Source organism: Carcharodon carcharias, chromosome 15 (genome assembly GCF_017639515.1).
Source record: "Carcharodon carcharias isolate sCarCar2 chromosome 15, sCarCar2.pri, whole genome shotgun sequence".
Lineage (NCBI taxonomy): Eukaryota > Metazoa > Chordata > Chondrichthyes > Lamniformes > Lamnidae > Carcharodon > Carcharodon carcharias.
The window spans coordinates 74,683,852-74,708,938 of record NC_054481.1 but is presented as its reverse complement, the minus strand read 5'-3'; the positions used below and the strand labels follow the sequence as shown (position 1 = coordinate 74,708,938).

The 25,087-nt window shown below is 46.3% G+C and overlaps 2 protein-coding genes across 2 annotated transcripts in view; one reads left to right on the top strand and one right to left on the bottom strand.

The window, feature by feature from the left end:
• Positions 1–25,087, top strand: part of LOC121287789 (hemoglobin subunit beta-like) — a 394,963-nt gene that overhangs the window by 306,065 nt on the left and 63,811 nt on the right. The window lies entirely within an intron of this gene.
• Positions 14,306–15,778, bottom strand: LOC121287786 (hemoglobin subunit beta-like). Its single transcript, XM_041205709.1, has 3 exons — positions 15,618–15,778; positions 15,186–15,378; positions 14,306–14,686 (listed from the first exon to the last, which is right to left on the bottom strand). The coding sequence occupies exons 1-3, from the start codon at positions 15,707–15,709 to the stop codon at positions 14,558–14,560; spliced, it is 414 nt and encodes a 137-aa protein (XP_041061643.1). The 5' UTR covers positions 15,710–15,778; the 3' UTR covers positions 14,306–14,557.

Below are 25,087 nucleotides of genomic sequence, written 5' to 3'. Positions count from 1 at the left end.
AATGGCCTTCCCCATTTCACAGAATCACAGTGCAGATGAGCCCATTTGGCCCATCAAGTTTGCACTGACACGTGAGAAACACCTGAACTACCTACCTAATCCCATTTACCAGCACTTGGCCCATAGCCTTGAATGTTATGACATGCCAAGTGCTCATCCAGATACTTTTTAAAGGATGTGAGGCAACCCACCTCCCCCACCCTCCCAGGCAGTGCATTCCAGACATACCCCCTAAACCTCCAGCCCCTCACCTTGAACTTATGCCCCCTTGTGACTGACCCTTCAAGTAAAGGGAACAGCTGCTCCCTATCCACCCTGTCCATGCCCCTTATAATCTTGTGCACCTCGATCAGGTCGCCCCTCAGTCTTCTCTGCTCCAACGAAAGCAACCCAAGTCTATCCAACCTCTCTTCACAACTTAAATCAATCAGCCCAGGCAACATCCTGGTGAATCTCCTCTGCACCCCCTCCAGTGCTATCACATCCTTCCTATAATGATCAAGATATCCCGTGTCCCTTTTCCTCATTGCAACTTTACAGCTGAGCCTTTTCTACAGGTTTTTAGCTTTCACGTAAGGCTGTGATTGTCTGTGTTTGATCTGGTGCCCGAGCTGCTGGTCCTGGCTGGCACTTTAAAATAATTCCAAATTATCTGCATCTTCAGTCCCCCCTTTCGTGTGCGTAACGGTTAGGTTAAGCTAGCCAATTTATCTTTGCCTGATGGTTCTGTCATGGCTCCAGTGGTACCGATCTGAGCAAGTCCTATGGGCCTGGCATCACCCGGACCTCTCCCCAAGTTTTTAAGCTCACTAATGCCCAAGATTCCTGTCATTCTGATGGTGCACAGCCAACAAGACGGGAGGCTGGGACCCTACTACATTAATATTGTGTTGTGTCCCAGCAGCCGCTGTTGCTCCTTTAACATTATTTTTGTCCTATGCCTAAGGCCTTCCTTCTTACAGATGCGACATGCTGCAATTCCTCACGCCAATGCTAACACTAGCTGCCCTGCGACGAGTATATGAGAGATTATTCTTATCCAGGGATGTATATCCACATTTAGCCCCCAGTCCCACACTTAATCCCACCATGTCGGATCTCTCAATTGCTCTTCCGTATCATTGATTAGCCGTTTAAACACTGCCTGTAACACGTGATACTGTTTCATCACCTTTCATAAGTCACCTTTAATCTTTGTGAGACTTTTGGGAAGGTGGTGAATTGGGGCCTGCTTAAGTTCCTCATCCTGTTCCAGGGTATCATGGAGTGTGTCGGAGGTGATGACTGAGACCTGACCCCTTTGTTGGATGTACACCATTCGCGTGTGTCCGATAGTAACCGGAAGCCGGGTTTAAAGCAGAAGTTGGGGGTGGTGATGTTGCAATGGAGGCTCTTGTATGTGTATGAAAGCTCAGTACTTGTCACACAGTATTTCCCCTTTCCCTTGTATCGAGCAGGTGTGATGGTTTTCTCTGTGAGTAATTTCTAACATACAACCCTCCGTTCGGTTGGATCCGCATTCGTCCAGCAGCCCCCCCCCCGTTCTGATTGGATGGGGGCAAATCGTGAGGATATCTTTCCTCCTGCACCTGCTCAATGATAGCCCGTGTATGATCTCATTCTTGTGTGTGGCTTGCATGTCTATAGGGTAGTACTGGAGGGAGTCATTGTCTCGAATTAACCCAATGTTCTCCACTTGGTACTGAGGATACGGGTCCATGTCTGCTGTGACTGAGGGGATTGCCAATACCTTGCCTATCACGTTCATTTGGTTTTTGGTGCACTTCTGAATCACCGGATACACCCTGGTCATTCCTTTCAATGTACAGGCATCAATGACGCCTGGGTTCTTGGCCATCCCCCACAACTGGGCACTGTTGATCCAGCCCGGTACCTCCATCCTTTGGATCTGGGCCAGATTGTGCCTTAATTACCTGATCATCCACTGGCCGTAAGCGTGGCACAGCTGGCTTTTTTGGGTGCTGTCCTCTTGTCGTTCCTCCCTTTCTATTAATTGACAGTTTTAGCATGGCTCTCTATAACGTGTACACTTTCCAATAGAGATGCCACACTCTTGCCCCCTTGGGCCCCTGCCATTTCACTGCCCCTCGCTGCCTCATGATTCCTTTAAGATTTGTGACCTCGCAGTTGATTCCTTGAATGTCGAGAGAGTTTACCAGGGAAGTCCCTGTGTTCACCCCTGTCAGTACATTGTTAACTAACCCTCTCTTCTGGTGGTGGAAAGCAGCAGGTCCCTGAATCTAGTGGCGCCCGTGGCGTCGGCCGCCTGATTAATCACAGTCTTACTCAGTCACTTGTATAGTTTTCATCAGGACACTTGGTTACTGCAATACTCAGGCAGTTGTATACCTGCCAGGTTCACAATTACTGGTACAAATTCATGTTTAACGTTATCATACAATAGTCCACCGTCCATATACAGTACCAGTCCATTCTGTGGCTCAGGGGTCATGGCTGGGCAAGATAGTCTCTGTGGTGTCATTGTGTCCTGTGATAGCGGGGTGGTGTCAGTCAAGGGGTCTGCCATTGTTGTCAACTCCGCGTGTTTGTGCCTCAAGATCCAATGCCAGGTATCTGTCATTCCCAAGTCCTCCTCCCCGTGACAGTGACCCCAGTTGTTGTTGTCCCGGGGAGTGAAGGTAAAAATTACGAAAAATCTCTCATACATTCTATCAAGACCTGTGCTCCCTTCCCATATGTCCAGGATCCATCCGAACCATTACTGATCTGGAAGCATGTTGGGCCCTCGTTTTCCCATCGGAGTTCCATTCCCAAATGCGAGCTCTGCCCTAGGCTCTCTCCATCGCTCATTCCAATGGATAGTTGCATAAACCCAGTGCCACACTTGAAGAGCATTGACCTTTCCATTGTGACATTCACACCTCCTTTCACGCAATATCCGTCGCTGACATTCTTGTAGTATAAGCCCATACCGGCCGCTGCTTCACGGATTACATTCTGTATGCTGGTGGCTGCGATAGCCAGGGCCCTGGTAATGATTATTGACACCCAGCTTTTTCCATCTTGGCGTGGAGGTTACCCAGTTATTGTCATTTCTGTAATGAAGCATATTGCTGGTGATCACCAGGGGTTAGGTCGTATATAAGAGGCAGCTTTCTCCTTTTCACCCCTCCTTGTACACAGCCCACGGTGACCCTCCCCGTAGTTGTGGATTCCCACTTTGTCTTTCAGATGGCCAGTCCTCCAGATTGGGAATGAATCCTAAACCACTTGGCTAACACAGTATGGACTGCTCGTTGTCCGGTTTCCCCCCACTGCCCGGTAATTCAGTCTTTCTTACTCACATCATACCTTTACAGTTGCGACCAGTGATTCAACCTACCTTTTCCCTTCATATCGACGCAGGCACATGAATCGCTGGTCAAAATAATTTTGTACCATCCAGTCCATTTTGGGGCAAAACCTGGTTGGCTAGGGGTGATTTGAACAAACACCATGTCTCCAACCTCAGCTGGTGGTGAAGGGTGTCCCCCCTTTGTCCTCTCTTCTGAATCCCTGACAGCCTGTTGGTTCTTCACTTGCTGTTATAATACCTTTAGCTGTCCATCCAATTGCTTAAAATAGTTTTTAATTTTATCTCTGATGGGTCCCATATCCTCGCTTCTGGTGCCTATGCCCCCTGGCAAGTGCATAGCCCTCCCGGTCATCAACTCATAAGGGGTTAACCCAGTTGTCCTGTTAGGGGCAGCCCTCAGTCACATCAATATGCAGGGGAGCACATCCACTCATTCCCCACCAGTTGCTGTGATTGCCGTTCCAATAGCGTTTTTTAATGTGCGGTTCATATGTTCTACCCATCCCTGAGCTTTGCAGATGGTAAGGTATGAGAAATTTCTGTTTTACCCCGAGCAGCTCACATGTCCTTTTCATAACACTGCCCGTAAAATGCGTTCCTTGATCCAAATCTATTTGTAAAGGGATTCCCCACCTTAGTACTACTTCAAAAGCGAGGATCTTTGTCACCATGGTGGCGCTGCAGTCCCTAGTGGGGAAAGCCTCCACCTATCTAGTGAACTGGTCAATTATGATCAGGCAGTATTTCTTTCCCCAGCTGTCGGAAGGGGTCCCATAAAATCTATCCGTAGGTTTTCCCATGGGCCCTTGGAACGCGACTGATGTGATAGCCTTACTTTGATTGGTTTGCCAGGGTTATGCTGGGCGCAAATGTTGCATCTCTGATAATACTTGGCTACATCCCTGCCAATGCCAGCCTACCACCAGTTCTGAAGCTGCCTACTGAGCATACTGCCCCATCCGCTGTGGTTTGGTTCGTGATACAGTTTCAACAGGGTATATTGTATACAATTCGGGGCCATTGTTAACAACCCTTTCCTCCAAATTCCGTCCTTTCCAGTGGTGGCCCCTGCCCTTCTCCATTTTTCCTTCTCCTCGGGATCTGTATCAGCCTGTAATTTCTGCACATTCATCTCCTCTGGGCTATATGCAGCACCCAGACTATGCGCGGTTCCTCTTTCTCGGCTGCCTCTTAGGCCGCTGCATCTGCCAGCATCTTACCCCTTTGTTGCTGGTTTTCCACCTTCCTATGTGCCTGTATTTTAATAACTGCTGCCTCTGCAGGCGCCAGAGCTGCTTCGACTAACTCTCGTACTACATTCTCGTGCCTTATGTGCCCCCATCCTGAGGTGATGAATCCCCTCCTATTCCATGCTGCCATGTCATTGTGGACTACCCCGAATGCATACCAGCTGTCAGTATACACGTTCACCCTCTTGCCGTTAGCCGCTTTGAGGGCCTCCGTAAGGGGAATCAGTTCGGCTACCTGAGCTGACAGGGCCTCTTCTAATCCGTCTTTTAGGATAGCCTCTTCGTTCTGGTCTATGACTGCCCACCCAGTCTGAAACTGCTCATTTATGTATCTTCTAGATCCATTCTCATAGAGGATCAAATCTGTGTTTTGAGGTAGTTCATCTGAGATGCCCCCCTCCAAATTTTGGTCTAATCTCATCTGACACTGGTGCAGTTCCCCTTCAGACATCAATCCGTCTGCTGAATTAACTTTAGTATCCCTTATGATCTGTACTGCCTTATCTTTTGGCAGTAACACAGCTTCCCATGCTGCCTGTCTGGGGTCTGACACTGCTTTCAGTTTCCCAGTGTTTAACAACTTCACTAAAGTATGCTGGCTGTGCAGTATTATTTATCCAGACATGGTGACAGTTTCAAACACCTGGACTGCCCACGCGGCACAATCTAGCGCTGCCATGCACCTAGCCAGTCCCTTCGCTACAGGGAGCTGCTGAGTGGAATAATATGCTAAGGGTCTCATACTTTCTCCTCGTTGCTGTGTCACTGCTGCTTTGTAAATATCCCCATCAGCTGTAAACGTGGAATGGTTGGGACATGTCGGATGGTGTGAGGGCCGGTGCTGACATGAGACCAGCCTTCAACTCTGTATACGCTGTCTCTTGCTCTGGTCCCCATTCGATCTTTTCTATCCTGGGCTTTCCTCCCTTTACGAACCTCAGTATCGGCGTGGCCGTTGCTGCAAACTGGGGTAGGAAGTTGCGGCAGTAGTTGAACAGCCCCATGACCTTTCGGACCCCTCTTATGTCCATGATGGTTATTTTCCTGTCCTATGGTAGGATCTTATTTCCCTGACGGATCTCATGTCCTATTTACCTAACCAGTGTTTGCGCCTTTTTGGTGTTTATTTTAAATCCAGCATTTTTCAGTGTCCTTAAGACTACCAGGAGAGCTCCAGTGAGGCCCCTTTCTGATTCTGATGCTATTAGGATATCATCTACATATTGTAAGATTGTACTGCTGTAAGACTCTACGTTGCACTGACTCAGCTTCTCACTCGTGACCCGATGGAAGATGTTCGGGCTGTTGTGGAATCCCTGTGGGACCCTCGCCCAGGTAAACTGTCTCCCTCCCACTGTGAAAGTGAATTTATCTTGGGATTCCTGGTCCAGTGGTATTGGCGAAAATCCATTGGCTACATCTAAAGCTGTAAATATTTTATGTTCGGGTTTTTACAATTACAGCACACCTCGGGTTTAGGGATGGCTGTCGCAGTGTCCCACCGTTTCAGTGGGGTCTGTAACCTCCACTGCCAACACCTTTATCTTAGTTTTCCCCATGTGGTTATCTACCCCGGTGGCCCATCTTCCTAGCTCATCATATCTGTTCTTGTCTATTGCCTGGAGCCTAGGTTTCGGATATGCGGAGCGCCTGACACTTCCTGGGTCCGAATGGAGTCGGATTCAGTATGAATAAAAATGTACTCACACTGTGACTCGTCCTGGTTCCCCATTGGTGTCCTGCATCTTTTGTACCCTGCTCGCAGCGCCAGTTGAAAGGTTCGAGGAATACTCTGGTACAAAATTTCAACACTCGGAGTCCAGATGCAATATGCAAGTGGTTCCTTTATTATGCATGCAGGGAGCAAACGCTGTGCAATCCAGGCGCTTCTCCACCAAGGTTCAAATCAGCAGAGTTGATATATTTTTACTATCAGTTACAGCTTAATGGTATTAGTTAGACAAAGGCCACAGCACAATCAGCCCCCCGGTGGGCTGATAATTGTGTTCTTGTACATTAATACCAGTGCAGAGACTGGGTATTGTCATTTTGGAGACAGTAAAGAATGTATGTTTGTTCTATACAAATGGTTTACAGGGGCTGACTGGATGTGGTTCAAGGCTATCAGACAGTGTGAAATGGCCTTCCCCATTTCACAGAATCACAGTGCAGCCGAGGCCATTGGTAAATTGGAGTAAAAGATTCTGCGAGGAACTGCTCCTCCAATTACTGTCCGCTCCTCTCCCACATTTGCTGCTGGTAGGCTCACTTGTGAGAGAAACAGCCTGTTATTGGAGGAGCAGCGAACACCAGTGGCAGTAAGTTTGCTGGGGAGAAAGAGGTTTCCTTTCAGGATGGGGAGGGACGAGAGAGAAAGAGTGCCATAGTTGGTGAGAGTTCCAGGGCTCCTGGAAGGAGAGGCTGCCAGGGTCTGGGAAAGATAGGCTGGCTGCGGGACCCAGGAGTAAGATACTGCAGAGCCCAGGTTCTTTGGAGCAGCAGTAGGAAGATGCTGGCTGGCTTGTGAGAGATTGAGTGAATGTGTGTGTGTGGGAATGAGAGAGTGAGTGTGTGTGTGTCTGTGTGTGTGTGCGTGTGTGTGTGTGAGAGAGAGAGAGTGTGTGTGTGTGTTTGGAAGTGAGAGAGTGAGAGAGTGTGTAGGGGAGTGAGAGAGTGAGTGAGACAGTGAAAGCGTGAGTATGGGTGGGAGTGATTGCGTGTGTGTTTGGCAGTGGTTGAGAGACTGTGTGTGGGAGTGATAAAGTGCGCGTGTATGAGAGAGAGAGAGAGAATGTGTGTGTGGGAATAAGAGAGTGATTGAGTGTGTGTGGGTAACAGTGATTGAGCACGTGTGTGTGTGAGTGAGTGAGTGTGGGGGGGCTGTTGAGAGACCAAATGTGTGTGGGAGTGAAAAAGTGAGAGAGAGATTGTGCATATGTGGGGATGAGAGAGTGAGTGAGTGTGGGAGACAGAGTGATTGAGTGTGTATGTGCGGGAGTGAGTAAGTGAGTGTGTGTGAGAGAGAGTGTGTTTGTGAGAATGAGAGAGTGCGTGAGTATATGTGTGTAGGGGTGGGGTGAGAGAGAGATGCTGCCTTATTCCCAGTCTCAGGCTTCTCACCACTCTCATCACCATACACATGCTGTTTATTAATTACCCTTTTTTAATTTAGCAATTTATTGCTTTATTTTTGCTCAGCAATTGTTTCTTTTCTTAATGCCACAACTATTTTTGAAATTCATGTTTAAAGTTGTGCCAAACCTAGTCTTTCTGAAAAGTGCTCATCGGCCCCTTGAATGAGAGGAAAAATGCAATGTGTCCCTCCCACCAAGTGAAAAGGTTGGACAAGAATGGTTTATATGCTGCCTTCAATATCATAAAACATCCCAAGGCATTTCACAGAGCGATTGTAAAACAAAATATGACACCGAGCCACAACAGGAAATATTGGGACAGTTGAACAAAAGCTTGGTTAAAGAGGTAGATTTTGAGGAGCACCTTAAAGGAGTAAAGTGAGGTGGAGAGGCAGAGTGGTTTAGAGAGGGAATTCCAGAGCTCAGGGCCAAGGCAGTATTCAGTACCTTCACAGTAGAAAACAAAAGTCACATCACAGAAATAGAGATTAATCTAGGAGTGAAGAAATTTTGGTAGTTATTGTCTGAAGGGGCTTGACATGGTAAACACTGAGAGCTTGTTTTCCGTGGCTGCGAATCTAGAACAATGGGGCACAATCCTAGATCAGGGCATTCACACTTATATGAGGAGAAATTTTTTCATTCCAAGGATTGTGAATCTTTGGAATTCTCTGCCCCAGAGGGCTGTGCAAGCTCCATCACTGAATATATTTAAGGCTAAAATAGACAGATTTGTGGTCTCTCAGGGAATCAAGAGATATGGGGAGCAGGCAGGAAAATGGAGTTGATACTGAAGATCAGCCATGATTGTACTGAATGATGGAACAGGCAGTATTGTCTGCATCTGCTCCCATTTCTTATTTTCTTAGGCATGAGAAGCCACAGCCAACCATGTCCAGCTGCTTCATCAATGAACTTCCCTCCATCATAAGGTCAGAAGTAGGGATGTTCGCTGGTGATTGCACAATGTTCAGCACCATTTACAACTTGTCAGATACTGAAGCTGTCCATGTCCAAATGCAGCAAGACCAGGACAATATCCAGGCTTGGGCTGACAAGTTTCAAGTAACATTCACTGCACACAAGTGCCAGGCAATGACCATCTCCAACAAGAGAAAATCTAACCATCACACCTTGACACTCAATGGCATTACCATCACTGAATCTCCTACTATCAACATTCTAGGGGTTACCATTGAACTTGACTAGCCACATAAATACGGTGGCTACTGGAGCAGGTCAGAGGCTGGGAATCCTGCAGTGAGTAACTCACTTCCTGGCTCCCCAAAGCCTGTCCACAAGACACAAGGCAGGAGGGTGATGGAATACTCTCTACTTGCCTGGATGAGTGCAGCTTCAACAACATTCAAGAAGCATGACACCATCCAGGACAAATCAGCCCGCTTGATTCAATAGCATTCACTCCCTCTGCCACTATCACACAGTGGCAGAATCGTGCACCATCTGCAAGATGCACTGCAGGAAACCACCAAGCCTCCTTAGACAGCACCTTCCAAACCCATGACCACTACCATCTAGAAGGGCAAAGGCAGCAGACACATGAGAACACCACCACATGGAAGTTCCCCTCCAAGCAACACACCATCCTGATTTGGAAATTTATCACCATTCCTTCACTGTCACTGGGTCAAAATCGTGGAACTGCTTCCCTAACAGTGCTATGGGGTAGCTACACCACATGGACTGCAGCACTTCAAAGACAGAACTCACCACCACCTTCCAGGGCAAATAGCGATGGGTAATATATACTGGCCTAGCCAGTGACATCCACATCCCATGAATGAATTTAAAAAATGGCGGAGCCATTAAAATCAGGGATACACAAGAGGCCAGAATTAGAGGAGTGTAGATATCTGGAAGGGCTATGGGCTGAAGGAGATTACAGAGATAGCGAGGTGTGAGGCCATGGAGGAATTTGAAATCAGGACTGAGAATTTTAAAACAAGAATTTGCTTAACTGTGTAGGTCAGGGAGTACAGGTTTGATGGGTGATTGGGACTTGCAGCAAGTAAGGACACAGGCACAGACAAAATCAAATATGGAACTGAGGTTGCAAACAGCCTGGTTCAGTGTCAGGCAATTGCCAGGGAGAGGGATTTGTACTAATTTTTAATCTTTGAGAGATAGTTGATATTATCCCTGTGAAACTTCTGACAGCCAGTTTCTGTCCCCGATACTGAAGCGCTTGGCGCCAAAGTCAAAGATGGGGAGAGGAGATCTTCCCCTCTCCTGCCACCACCCAACCACCCAATGTATGGGCCAATATCAGTCGAAGCCTCCAGCTCTGCACCCTCCCTCGCTCCCTCGTTCCTGAACCTAAGTCAAGCCCTAGGAATGTTTAGGCCTCGTCAGAATGAATTTAACCTCAGACTCATGTGTGGCCACAGGATCACTGCCAGCATTACCTATGGGCATTGGTACACTCACAGGCATGGGGACAAGCATGGATTCAATCATGGACCGGTTTGCATTTTCAAAGGGACTCACCATGATGTTTTTAGTTTTATGTCCCACCTTCCTTCCACATAGACCGACTTCAACAGAGGTTGAGTTGGGCTAGTGAGGGAGATGCAGTGGTGCCAGGCTCTACTGCCTGAGTGGTATGGGCAGCCTGGGAAGCAGGGCAGTTTTTCCAAACATGACCCACCTCCTTGCATGTTGGCACCGCACACTGTCTGTTGTCCAGAAGACATGATAGATGGTGCCCTGTTGATTGATGGATAACCCCCACTCCATTATCTCCCCTCGTGCATCTCCATGAAAACCTGGAAGCAGAAGATATGTCGAGGCTTGCCTCCCTGACCAAAGTAGATTGGCACAGCCCCTGACATCATCTCACCCAGTTAGCGAAGGTGGTAAAGAAGGAGCTCACTCATGGCAAATGGTGGCACATTAGAAATGATGACGCTCCATACAGTGGCTCCAGAGGGTACACCAGCAAGAATGTTCTGCTCACCACGAGGCCCCTTTGGAGGGCCAGGTGCACTTCAGGAAGAATATGGCCTTCCTGTGTGTTTTTGAATAATTAGCAATAACTGAGGGGCCGACAGCCAGAGCCATGGTTTTCACGCATGCCTCCAGCATTTGTAACCAACTTCAGCTATAAGTGGAGAATGGATGATACATCTCAGATTCTTCCATAGTCCTTAGATCACAGGCGTCAGTCTTCAACCAATTCGATTCACTCCACATGATATCAAGAAAGGCCTGAAGGCATTAGATACTGCAAGGGTGATGGGCCCTGACAATATTCCAACAATAGTACTGAAGAGTTGTGCTCCAGAACTTTTCGTGCCCCTAGCCTATCTGTTCCAGTACAGCTACAACAGTGGCATCTACCCAGTTATGTGGAAAATTGACCAAGTATGTCCTGCCCACAAAATCGGGACCAAACCAGCCACGCCAATTAATGCCCCATCTGTCTAATCTCGATCATCAGCAAAGTGATCGAAGGAGTCATCAACTGTGGCATCAAACGGCTCTTGCTCGGCAATAACCTGCTCACTGATGCTTGAAAACACTGTTTTCTGCCCGGACCACACAGCTTTTTTTAAAACTCGCTCTTGGAAGGTGGGAAAACCTGGCAAGGCCAGCATATGTTGCCTATTCCTAATTGCCCTTGAACTGAGTGGCTTGCTCAGCCTATCCAGAGTACAGTTAAGAGTCAACAACATTACCGTGGATCTGAAATCACTTGTAAGCCAGGCAGGGTGAAGATGGCAGATTTCATTCCCTAAATGACATTAGTGAACCATTAGTTCCTGACCCCATTACAGCCTTGGCCCAAACAGGCACAAAACAGCTGAATTCAACAGCTGAGGTGAACGTGACTGCCCTTAACATCACGGCAGCATCTGACTGAGTGTGGCATCAAGGACCCCTGGCAAAATTGAAGTCAATGTAATCAGGGGGAAACCTCTCCGCTGGATGGAGTCATACCTAGCACAAAGGAAGATGGTTGTAGTTCTTCGAGGTCATCATCTCAGTCCCAGGAGCTCCTCAGTGAAGCGTCCTAGGCCGAACCATCTTCAGTTACATCATCAATGACCTTCCCTTCAACTTAAGATCAGAAGTTGGAATGTTTGTGGATGATCCCTCAATGTTCAGCACCATTCACGACTCCTGAGATACTGAAGCATTCCATGTCCATATGTAGCAATATCTGGACAAAATGGGCAGTTAAGTGGCAAAGCTTGCCACAAAAATGGCAGGCAGTGACCATTTCCAAGGACAAAGAGTCCAACTACTTTCAATTAAAATCCAATGACATTTCCAAATATTCCACTCTCAATATTCAGGGGATTGCTATTAACTAGAAACTCAACTACACCAGTCATGTGGCTATTAGAGCAGGTCAGGGGGCGGGTATTCTACAGTGAGTGACTCACGTCCTGGCTCCAAAATCTTCTCCACAACCTACAAGCGGAAGTCAGGAGTGTGATGGAATATTCTCCTATTGCCTGGATGAGGACAGCTGCAACAAAACTCAAGAAGCTCAATACCATCCAGGACAAAGCAGCCAATTGATCAGCAGCCAATCCAACAACTCTGATGGAAATGCGTAGAGGAGACAAATGCTCATGTCAATCAGTGTGCAAGTCTATTTTGTGACTGAAAGTGCCATTTTGGAACTCCATGCTTCAGTTAACACTTTCTCTTAACTTTGCAGTGTTAAGCAGCATGACAGACTCCCACACAATGCTATTTAAATAGATCATTCACCACTTACAGGTTAGTTGTCTGTTTATCTCTTCTGGCTGCTGCTGCAATGCCACTTGTTTTTGATGCTTTCCATAGTGTTTCAAGTTGCAAAAGTGTACAAAGAGCGGTTTGGCCAATGTTGAAGGACATTTTGCTGACTTCAGGGCTAAAGCACAATCCAGTTGCTCACAGATATGGCTGCACTAGTAGGCCTGGTCTTTCTCTTGGAACTGAGTATAACTGGGAGAATGAGTTGAAGCCATTCAGAACAGGAGAAGCTGCTGGAAAAGGGAATCGATGGAGGAGGAGAAGGGCTCTCAGTGAAGGCCATATCAACATAGGGTGCTCAGGGAGCAACTTTCCTGTCTGAACTTCAGCAACGACCAATGTTTGACACATCTGCACTTTTACAAGGGAGTTGTTACAGAAATATGTCAACTGCTGAAGTCACAAATTCAAGCTCAAGTTAAAGAATTCAATTCCCTCTGACATGTCCCCTCATGTGACACTGCCAAGTGAGTTGGGACATGTCCATCACTTTTTTAAAAACTTTAATTAAATTTTTACAAAACCTACATGAAACCTAATTCCCGCCAGGGCTCCTGCCTTGCCCACAAACCTTAAGGTTGGACGGGCAGGTCCATTAATTACTTAAATTGGCCATTGACAGGTCAGCGGGCCTGCAGCTGATTTTGCTGAGCCCCCACCTTCCTGAAAACTTAAATGGGGTGGGGTGAAGTTGAGGGTTTTGCCCGATGTCATCCCCACTTGCCGACAGGAAAATCCTGGCCAAGGAAAACATGACTCTGTCACATGAGCAAGCACTTGATAAAAAATAGTCTAGAAAGTTTATATATTCCTCCAAATCACTGGTCAAAACATGCTGGCCCTAGATGAGATCTCACAAAAAATGCAAAGGCCGCTTGACCTATTTGCCTGCCCGCCAACCAAACAGTTGGATGGGCAGTGAAAACTTTTCTTCAATTAATTAATTAAGGGCCTTACTAAGCCTCTTAATTGCTGGCGGGTGTGCTACCGCCTCTTACACGTGCCAACCGAGTGAAATATCGCGAGAGTGCGCGATGACGTCGGGACGCTTGCCCGATGTGGGAAGAATTCTGCCCTTGAATTCAGGAAAGTGTGCTGCCCACAAATGCCCACAGCATTCCAGCTGAGGCCTGACCAATGATTTATGAAGTTTTAGCATGATCGAGTTCGCTTTATATAATATTCCCCTCTTTATAAAGCTGAGTAACCTGTAAGCTGTTTTTAACTGCCTAATCAACTTTTTCTGTCACCTTTAGGATTTAGTGTATATGGACACCAGGGTTTTTTGGCTCAATTACATTTTTCAGAATTGTGCCATGTAATAAATACGGTCACTCCATATTAGTCCTCCTCACATGTGTCAATTCACACTTCTCCATATTGACCTCTACCTACCATGCTTCTGTCTATTTCACCATTTCAACCAGAAGCCTAGAAAAACCCCTATTATCAACCTTGATCAATCTCATGGCGAGGCGGGGCATAGTGGTATTGTCCATGTCCCTCACTATTGAATCCCCTATGATTGCTGCATTTTGACACTTTCTTTCATCCCTGTGTACTGTCCAATCTCAAAGGGTGCATGGGAGGTTTGATTCTTATTGGATTCCTCCAAGGAGTCATCACTCTTTCTGATGTTCTGAAAATTAACTGATGAAATGTTGATTAAAATTAATAGTTTTATTTAATAAATTACAGGTGGAGATTTCAGAAATGACTGAGAAATGGATCCTCAATTTTCATCTCACCGTGTTACCTCATGTGTATTTATGGTTTACAATAAAGTTAAATGAAGATTTCACACATGACAAATGTCAGGTTAATATTGATTCTTTATTGTTGTTCTCAGCAATTGAAGTAAAATACATGGAGATATTTTCAGGAATTGAATCAGAATTAGCATATAAAGAGGAACATTGTTTTCAAGAATGCATCAGTTTTAGTTGAACATAACTTGTTATTTACTTTTTAAGAAGAGCACAGAGATTATTATAGGTGTTGATAAGGGAACATTTTCATCAATTGCATTGCTTGATCAAAGCTGAAGGGTTTATGTCATCTTGGATTTAAATGTACTGCTTGGATATAGCATCGACCACCACCTTAAAAAATTTATCCCAAGTTGCATGGATGTGAGGGGTGAACTTATCCTTCTTGGACCAAGCCATTTCGATAATGATGCAGTCAGTCAGCAGCTATGAGAAAACAAAGATCCATTATCTAATTTGAAACAAAATGTATGCTAATGGGTTAAATTTAAAATTTAAAGCACCAAAAGATTTTGTCAGAAAATATTAAACGGGAAAGTTAATCACTCCAGGAAAAATCTCTGCATACATGGAACAGTGAAAACAAATATTCATTAAGATCAGCTTGTAATCTTGTGTAAAACATTGTACGAGCCAATGAGAAGATGTGAGGACAACCTGGAACCAGTTGATGTATTTAAGTTTTGTGAACCTGTGCACTCCATGTCCAGAGTTATGGCTCCACCTGACTTTGCAGCAAAAGGGGAGTGAGACTCTCTTTTTCAGTGGAAACCAGATAACCCCAAAGCAATACTTTCCCTCTTTCAGGAAGTCTCAGTCTACTTTATTTCATTGTCATGTCAACTCTAATTCTGGAATTAGCTTTCATTTACAGTATAACTTTAGTAAAAATGGAACATATATTTAAAAAAGATTAGTTTCTTACATGGAAGCTTCCAGCATCCACATACAACTCATCAGCGTGCTTGCTGCTGAGCACCTTAAAGTGCGACTTGACATCATCCAAATGGCTGACCGCAGTATCCAGAGCACCAGACACTTTAGCTGCATGTCCTTGAACAGTAAATCCATGTCGGTCTTTAAAGTAGCGGAAAGTCCAGGGATAAACCTTAAACATCCTGGAGGGGAAAAGCATAAAAATTCAACTTAACATCAAACACTAGATTGAATTTAAATCTCAAATCGAATTAATGAATCATTTGAACTAATAAAAAGTTAAGTTTTACATCAGTTTGACTGGAACTGCAATTAAACCTTTAATACAAATTCCCTTATCACGTAGCAATAAACACCCATCACCACAACGTTGTGCAAAGAATAAGAATTACATTAAAATCAAACTGTATTCACACTATACCTTTCAAGGGCACTGGATATAAGTTTGATTTTATCGATACTGCCCCATGCGTGGGTGATTTCCTCTTTCTGTCCTTGAGTCCAGTGCACCATTTTGCCTGTTAATATCTCACCGCAGTAGCTCGTACAAAAAGGCTGTGTTGATCTGCAGTTTCTGTCTCATTTTTATAGTCTGCAATAGGGCATGTCCCAAAGCAAAATCCCAATATAATAGGCTGACTGATTGGTAGGTGGGACCCTCTTCCCTATCGCTGGGCAGCACTCTTCTGTGTTTGAGTGTTAAGATAGACACATGTTAAATAATCAGTCCTTCCTGCCTCTCTTGTGTTCACTCCTTCCAAAGAGTAGTTGTACTATTTTGCTGAATAATATGTTAACAAGAGGGCCAGAGAGAGAAGTCATGGGCCCTTTTGCTTCTCCCTTATTCCACCCGCATGTCCCTTTAACCCTCCCCCTCAGTCATGCTTGACAGATTTCCCTGTTCAAGATTCACTAAATAATTTACCAAACAATCACAGATAGGAATGTTAACACACATTGTTGGCACCTGGTTACAAATATCCTCTGATATATATGTAGCATGGGTCATTAACATTAAGGCAGTGTTAGTTTGTGTGTGTCCTATAGGTGATGCCACTAGGACCATTAAACGAACCAGGGACAATACAAATTTTACTGTATCAGCTTCATGTAATATTGTGAATTTGACAGGAAAATATCCCATTAGTTATTTATAACACTGTGCAGGTGATAACATTGATATCTATGACTGCCTCAGCGCTCAATGACATGTTCTGCACATTACAGCATATCAACACGCTGATAGGAAATTCATATTTGGGGGAAAGATTCAATACTTGCAACCCAGTTAAACTGCACAAGATCTTTTCCTTTCGATAGAAGTAGAAGACTTTCTCTCATCTGGGTGCCCATAACCTCTGAGCTCCAGAGCAGTGTAACTGGTGGGTACCCCAAACATGCTCTGGAGAACTCCCCAGGCAGTACCCAGGTAAGGATTGCGCGGCAATTGCCCAGGAAGTTCAGACTTCCAATGGGCACTTGCCCTGCACCAGGAACCATCGAATACTCTGATTTAAGTCACAAAATTTTGGATGGTTCCAACTCTTATACAACAATAGTTAGCCAAAAAATTTAGGCCACTTCGAGCTTCTGGGTAACTATTGTTCTGACCATTCCCAAGCTCCTTCGGGCCCCTGACTACCCCCACCCCCTTGCTACACCACTCTGACCCCCAAGGGATCATCCTCCACAGTCCCAAGTGAGCCTCCAGCTCCCCAACTACGCCAACCCCTTCAAGCTCCCCCAACACCTCGGCTACCCCTCTGAAGTCCCATGAGACATCCCTACCCTCACCACCCAACCCCCACAGGACACCCTAACTAAACCACCCCCAACTTCACCCCCCCAATATTACCACACTGACTGCACTCATCAACAGCACACCACACCATGCTTGTGCACTCCCCGTGATTGCACACTCCCCCCAACAGCACCCTCCCCACCCCTGACTGCACCCCCTGACTTAACTCCCTTTGACAGCAGCTGCTCACATACACACCCCAAGCCTGCACCATCCCCACTTCCCACCCCCAACTTCAGCCTCCTCGAGTGCACCCCTTGACTGACCACCCCTGAATAAACACCCCACCCTGACCACCAACCCCCACCTCCCCACCCTTAGCACTGACCGTCCAATCCAAGCCCCTGACAACCCTAACACTGACAATTAATGACACCCCACCCCCACCTCCCCAAACCTGCTCATTGACCTTACAAACCTAGCTTCTCCCTGGTTTGAGAGTGGCTGGGGCTTTAAACCAACATGATTAACGGCATCTAGTGATGTAAAAACGTGTCATGGCCTCCCTGCATCCAACTCCGTAGCCCTCAACTGAATCTCTCAGGAGCACAGTGCCCTATGCAGTTCCCACCCAGTCTGCGTCAGAAAGTCTGGTGTCAAAGGATCATCTGGATTTCAGTGAAGGAGAGGAGGAGTGAAGTGGCAGTCCAGTTGGAATTTCCTCTCCGTGGAAGTTCAAGTCCATTATTTCATAGCGGGGGCGTAATTGGATTCTATTTTATCAGTAATGTCACACAATAGAAAGAACAAATTATTCCTGAGCTACAAACTGGCATAATTGTACAAAATAAGTCTTCACTGTTAGTGAGAAATGTTGGAGTCCTCAGGTTCCTCTCTGCGACACATCCTTTAAGAAGCCAGAGGACAAAGACTGAATGGTTTACAAAGGTTTTTGTGTTTGCTTGGCCAGCAAGTCTGGAGACTCTACTGTTTGCTGGTTCTCACCACAATATATTTTCAATATCTCCTCGCAACATAGCCTTATCACCAGGGATGTAAGTGTCCCAGATTTCCACAAGGTGTGGTGCAGATGGGAAAAAGTATGTTTTTCCCACCAGCCGCAATGGTGGGTTTTTGCCAATCCCAATCCTGCCTCATTAATCATGCATTTCTGGGAAACACGCTGTTTCAATGGTGGTTGTGCTCTCATTTGCCTGCCATGCCTCACCTAGCCATTTCATCATTCCAGACGCCACGACCACTTGGCCCCAAAAAGCAAAACGTTTGCAGGCCCCAGGTTTAGTGACACATCCCTCGAACACCTTTCAGATGCAGTGGAAACCTGCCATGATGTGCTGTACTCCTGCTCCAGCCGCCGGGTGGGCAGCACATCACTAACCCGGCTTGGGAGGCAGTGGCAGCGGTGGTTAGTGCCAATGCCCTGCAAAAGAGGACAGGCACCCAGTGCCACAAGAGGGTGAATGACGTCCTCCATTCTGTCAGGGTAAGTCACTCTACTGACCACAATAACTCACACACTCAAAAACCCATCACACATCCCAGGGACCTCGCTCATTGTCCATTCAAGGACATCACCATTCATTCTCTCACACACACCTTCATTGTCCTCATCCTGTCCATGGGGCCACTTACCACACATGCCAGGCATGCTTATAATCTGGCCTGACAGGCATCCCGCTACACACTCTCCATCTGATTTCATGCAGGATAAGCTGTCACACAAAAAGAGGGAGAGGATGCAGACTGGTGGAGGAATGCCTGAAATCAAGGTCCTAATGGACTTTGAAAACAGAGCCATCCAGCTAACTGGCGATGATCTGGAACAGGTGAGGTCAGCGCTACTCTACCACGTGAGGATACAGCAGTGCAACATCCATCATACAACCATGCTGTGAGTGATGTGTCCTGTTTCACAGGCCACTGCCATGCACTAATTATCTCCCCTTGCTTCTGCAGGCACATCTGGGAGACAGCTAATGGCCCAGGGCCTCCAATCAAGCCCCGAAGAAACCTCTGAAAAAGAATCTGAAGGCACCCTCTCTGAAGTCCCATCACAGCGCTCACCCACACCCTCCATCATTGCAGAGACACACACCTCGATGGGACCGAGCTTTAGAATATTTTTGGGATCACAATTTGGGATCACATCGCAGTGTTTGATACGCAGCAGGAAGCGACAGGGAGTTCCCAGGTCTCCGGCACTTGGAGGACTGCTGGAGGCCAGAGATTTGCTGAGTCCGAGTCAGATGAAGAACCTCTGGACTTGATCAGATCTCAGTTGCTGGAGCTGCAAAATTGAACTTGGGAACATCAGGAAGGGATGTCCGCGGCACTCCTCATATCGCAAGGCACAATGGAGGAGTCCCTCCGCCTTCAGGCTGAGGTGATAGCGCCAACATGCCAACACACCAAGGTCAACACTGGTAGAATGGCGGTCACCATGGAGATCTTGGTTCTGGACATCGCTCGTGCATTGCTGCACAGGCTGAACTCCATAGCTGATGCCATATATGGCCTCCAACAGTGTGTACACAAGAGGGGTGGCAGGCAGCTCGATCTAACGTCAGCTACTCCTTCCCCTCAAGGGGTCAGCCAAGGACTTTCGGACACCTATAGGGAGGAGGACCAGTAGCTCGACACCCTGGGCCATCCACACAGGTGACCTCAGGAGTGTCCGCCTCATCCAAATCCCCTTTCCTGTGGCCTCAGCAGCTCCAGCTCCACAGTTCCAGGAGGGTTCCACTGCCACACAGCAGGGCCCTGAAAGCAGGCCGGCGACCTCCATAGGACGCCTGCCAAGGTTATCACAGACAGGGCGTAGCAGTCAGCAGGCTGCCTCCACCTCCACTGTAGATGTTGGGGGAGCACCAAGACATAGCAGCAGGGTTAGGAAGGTTAAGAAGATGTAGTTGCACAGCCTGAGTATGGATGTTAAAAACTTGTACATACTGGTCATTGCTGTAAATAAACTCTCAAGAGTGTCTCACTGCCTATGGCTCCTCATTCTAATGAACAGTGTTCGTGTCACTCAGATGTGAAAACTTTCTGCACAAGATAAAGTCAGGTGTCTCATTCCAGGGCCTCTTCCTTGTGCTCTGTGCTGCCTTCAGAGTAAAGTGATGGTCCGGCCTCACACTCCCTGATATATTACTGATGCCTGCACCTCGATGGTGCTGGTCATTGTTGCCAGAATGTGGTGGGCAGGCTTCACAGATTTCCGTCATTCTCTCTGTGTGCTCTCAGCACCTTTAAGGTGGGGCTGGCCCCCATATTTTCAGCATCTGTGACCAGTCACACTGTGCTCCTGAAGGACACAAGTGCTGAAAGCGGACAAAGGATCAGGTGCATTTAAAGTTTCATGGCTGCATCTCCATGATATGACCCTGATCATAGAGCACAAGCGACCTGCCCTTGGCCAGACAGGAGTCAGACATTCTCAGAGACTATGTGAAGATCTATGGAGGTCCTCACTGCATCTCAGCATCATCTTCCTGCCATTGAGCAACTGATAGGACCTCCTTTCATCCCTATCAAAGGAACTTTATCACAGAATGTATGTGTGCTATCGTCAGCCAGACTGGGGTCAAACATTCACAGATGTAATGTAATTCTCTATGGTGTCTCCTCACTGCATGTCATCATCATCCTCCACAAATCTAGCAGCTATGAGGGCCTTCCGAGCATGCCTGCCTTGTCTGGCCAGTACAATGGCTCCATCGCCTTCATCATCGCCTTCGAGAATCACCTCACCCTTATGCCCATTGACATCCTCCTCAGTAGAGGTGAAGGTGGCATCTGTGACCCCATGGATGTATTTGTGGGTGGAGGCTTGTGATGTCCCACAGAGGTCACCTGTGGAGCACTGAAAGGAGCCACTGGGGTAGAAATTGAGCACAGCTGTCACTTTCACAGCCACTGGCAGTGGTTGCCCTCCATGTCCCCATGGCACCAAATCCCGCAGCAGCTGGCAGATGTGACTGACCAGCTCCCTAGACATGCACAGTCTTCAGCGACATGGGTTCTCTGTCATCTGCAGGAAGGAGATGTAGTGTCTGTAAACCCTGGCTCTAGCTAGGTGCCGACCAGTGACAGCTCACTGTGACTCTTCAGTGGTATCTGCAGGTGCCCCAGCCGCCCCTTCTTCCAGAGGGTGGTGCTTCTCCCTCTGCGCAGCCAGGTAACTCCGTCACTCTCTCCTCCTTCATCTTCTCTTTCTGTATGCTGTGAGGCGTACAACTAATTCTCCAGGCTCCATGTTCCTGATGTACCCCTCCTGCAGGATGAAAGAGGGATGCCTGGGTTAGCTTACTTATACCAAGAATCCCTCTTGGTTAATCTGAAGCCTCTTAATCTATCCCGGAGAGTGTTAGCAACCATTTGAGCGGCCAGAGTTTAGTGCACTACATGGCTGCCCGAAACGACATCCACCTCTGCCCCAGTCCACCTGACCAATTGGCAGCAGCGTTGCCCATTGGACTACATGCTGTGGTCTCAGCTCAGGCACAGGCATTTTCCTAAACCACACTGAAAGGATGAACTCTTAGCTGGGGGAGACTGGTCCAAACTGGGATGATGACATTGTAAGGAGCTGTGGGCACCTCTACCAGTGACTGCTCCATGGCCAGCTTTAGCAAGGAGATTGTACAATGTGCCCAGTCATCCAACTGTTCTGCTGTCAACTAAAATGATCAATTGTTTGCAATCTGTGCTTTGGGGTGTGAAAAGTTCAGGAGCATTGGTGGCACTTTCATGCCTCTGCGTTGTTTGTGTGGGCAGGTAAGCTAGAGGCCCGACTCCAAGCATATTAATGTGCCTGCGCCTGACCTGTCCCAGCTGCGGAGGAATGGTCCTTGTACAAACTTTATACAAGGTTTCCCTAATGCATCCCTCCTCACCACATCGCACATGCTTGTGCACTACCATCAACTACAGTGCAGCCCTTGTCCCCCACAACTCACCTTGAATGCAGTGCAACCCTTGTCCACCCTAAGCCTTCTCAACCTTGAATTCCAACAGATGACCCTGGTGAGTGCTGCACGTCCTTACTGCACAGTCTCCTCCGGGATCCCCTCAAAGTGCAGCCCGCCAAGTGCACACCTTATATATGCTGTTGTGAAACGTGTCAGTGTGTTTGGATGATCCAGCATGGGGGATGATTCAGGTGGGAATGACGTGCAGATATAGTACAATGAGCTTCCCAACATTTGACAGTGGAAAACACAGTCCGCCATTGATGGACAGAGCAGACACATGCAAACTGGTTTCACCACGTCATGAATCCTATTTTTGGCCTCTCGCCATATTCTCCACTCACACCACTGAACATGCTTGACACATACAGGCATAGAAAATTCCACCCCATATTTCATACCTCAAAACATTCATCATAAGCACCAAGATAGAGTCGGGTAACAGGTCAGTATATAAAAGGACAAGATTTGTGTCTATGGGAATCGAGAATCCTGTGCAGTGTAAAACAGATTATTGATTCACTATGAGCCTATTACACACTCCTGTCCTGGCAACTTCACCCCACAAAGCCCACTTGGTAAACTTCCATTTCCAACAAAATTAACAGAGTTCCAGCGTCTGTTTGGAAGATAATTATGGATCAGAAATGCCATCTATTGCAGCTCATCTCATCCATCTAAATGACATATGAACTTACATATTAAAAGCAGGAGCAGGCTATTTGGCCACTCGAGCCTACTCTGCCACTTGATAATATTCCCTACATTAGACCAGTGGCTACTACAACTCAAAAGCACTGAATTGGTTGCAAAGTGATTTAGAATATCATGAATGGTGCTGTATAAATGCAGTTTCATTACGTTTGCATGCAGTTGGCAGAGTGACTGTAGCAATAGTGAAATTGGAGGGCCAATGCTGAATCTCTAAGGATAAATAATCCCAGAGCAATCAACTGATGTGAGGAAAGTGGCTATAAAGAAATTACTACTTTTACAAAACAATTCAACTCTGTAGCTAATCCAACCTTACCATTCTGACATTCCTGGCACCAACTTACAACACACCACAAATGGCATCTGCCTATTTTATGCTGATGACCCTATCCCCATGATTTGTCAATCAAACATGTACCAGCAGCTTAGGAAAAATGAACATTCAATTGTTGAACTGAAGGGTACAGGGTACAGACCATACCCAACCAGCGCGTGCTTGCAAAACTCAAAACACAGTGTGCAACATTAGACATGATTGCACGACATTTGCTAAGTAGTCCTCAGTGTGCTAAGAATTATGCTAACAACCAATTTAAGATTGTCATTCAGGCTCACAATGTGGCACACTTGTGTGTACTGGAAGCCACATATATTAATACACAGGGCCCTGTTCTTTGCAGACAGAAAAAGCATATACACACATTGCTCCTGTTTCAGTTAAACAAAATAAATGACAGCCATTCACTGATTCATTCCTCAGGGCAATGCCTTGACCGATCAGGGTCAAGCTGCCTGGTTTAAATTTCAAACAATGCTTGGCAGTTAACTGTCAGTCACCATCAGTGGTGAATTCTCCACGGCAATGCCACTTGCCAATCTGGCGGTACTGCCTCCAGTTCTGGATGTCATACTTGAGAGGAAGAATGTGAAGGCATGGGAGTGAGTACAGAGGAGATTCACAAGAGTGATTCCCGTGATGAAGAGCTGTAACTATGATGATAGATTGGAGAGATCAGGACTCTTTTCCTTGGAACAAAGAAGGCTGAGAGGTGGATTGTTGGAGGTATTCAAGATCCTGCGGGGTATGGACAGGGCAGATAGTGATAAGATATCGCTACTCAAGTGAACTTCGAGGACAGATTCAAATTAATTGGCAAAAGGAGTAAATGTGATGTGAGGAACATTTTGTTCACCCAGAGGGTGTTTAGAACAATCTTCCTGAGGTGGAGGGAGGTTCGATCGAGATATTCAAAAGGGAATTGGATTGCTACCTGAAAAAAGGGAATGGACAAGGTTACAGGGATAAGGCAGAAGAGTGGGACTAGGTGGAATGCTCTTTCAGGGAGACAGTGCAGACTCGATGGGCTAAATGGCCTTCTTCTGCAACATAAAGGTACTGTGATATTCTGTTACAAATGTATAATAATTTTCATAATATTATTCTGGTTTATTGTAAAGTAGGTTTATGGGTATGAGAGTACATGGTTCTGTCTGTGTGGTTTAATTACATTTGGAGTCAGGTAGGCTGCAAGCTTGAAATTATCAAAAGGAGCTCAGTATAGAAATATACTTGAAATGCAAATGAGTCAACATGGGTGCAGTCTTAGTATGTAAGATATGAAGGGAATTTGCAGTTTTAGAAAAGTGAAGGGGTTGTTTGGATTTCAAAGGGATGTTAGGATGTTTACAACTAGCCAGTTAACAAGCCTAAGCAGTGTGTTTATTTTCCCAAGGTTATTGACAATATTCGCAACATGAAAGATTTTTACATTATGGGAAAGGTAAAGTTCCAAAGACATATGGAACAATGGAATTTACATATTAAAGAAAGCGAAACATTTTTAATGGAGAATGAAAGGCTATGTTGAGTGCCATGAAAGATCTAATGGGAGGGTGTGAACCAGCCTTCAGGAAGCCTCCAGCCATTTGTGCATAAGTCTGCTCTATCCAGTAACTATAGTTGAAGACAAGATTTTGGAATTCCACTGTCAAGGAGGTACAGTGGTAACTTGTTGGCTTTTTATAAAAATTAAAATCCATTTTGGATTGTTGACTCAAAAGGGGCGTACGGTTGGCAGTCAGGTTAATTAGGAATTTAGGATATGTTATAGTATTAAGTAATTGCAGTCTTATTTATGTGCTTTAAATCTTTTGTTTCGTTAATAATTATTTTAGTTTCTTTCTTAAAAATCTCTAAAGGTCTTAGTGGATTCGTTGCTTCTGAATTCAGTGCACACATCTGTTTGTAATAAATACAAATTGCAAAACCATTGTGATAGCATGGCCAAGTTTCCCTTGTGTATTTGATCTGCCTGGCACACATCAGCTGCCATGTCATAACAACTGTGATTAGTATATTTGCGAGTGGCCTGATAAATGCAAGACGAAAAGCTTAGACAGTCTCTTTTTCAGCAATACTCAACGAAGATTGTTGAGGAAGTGATT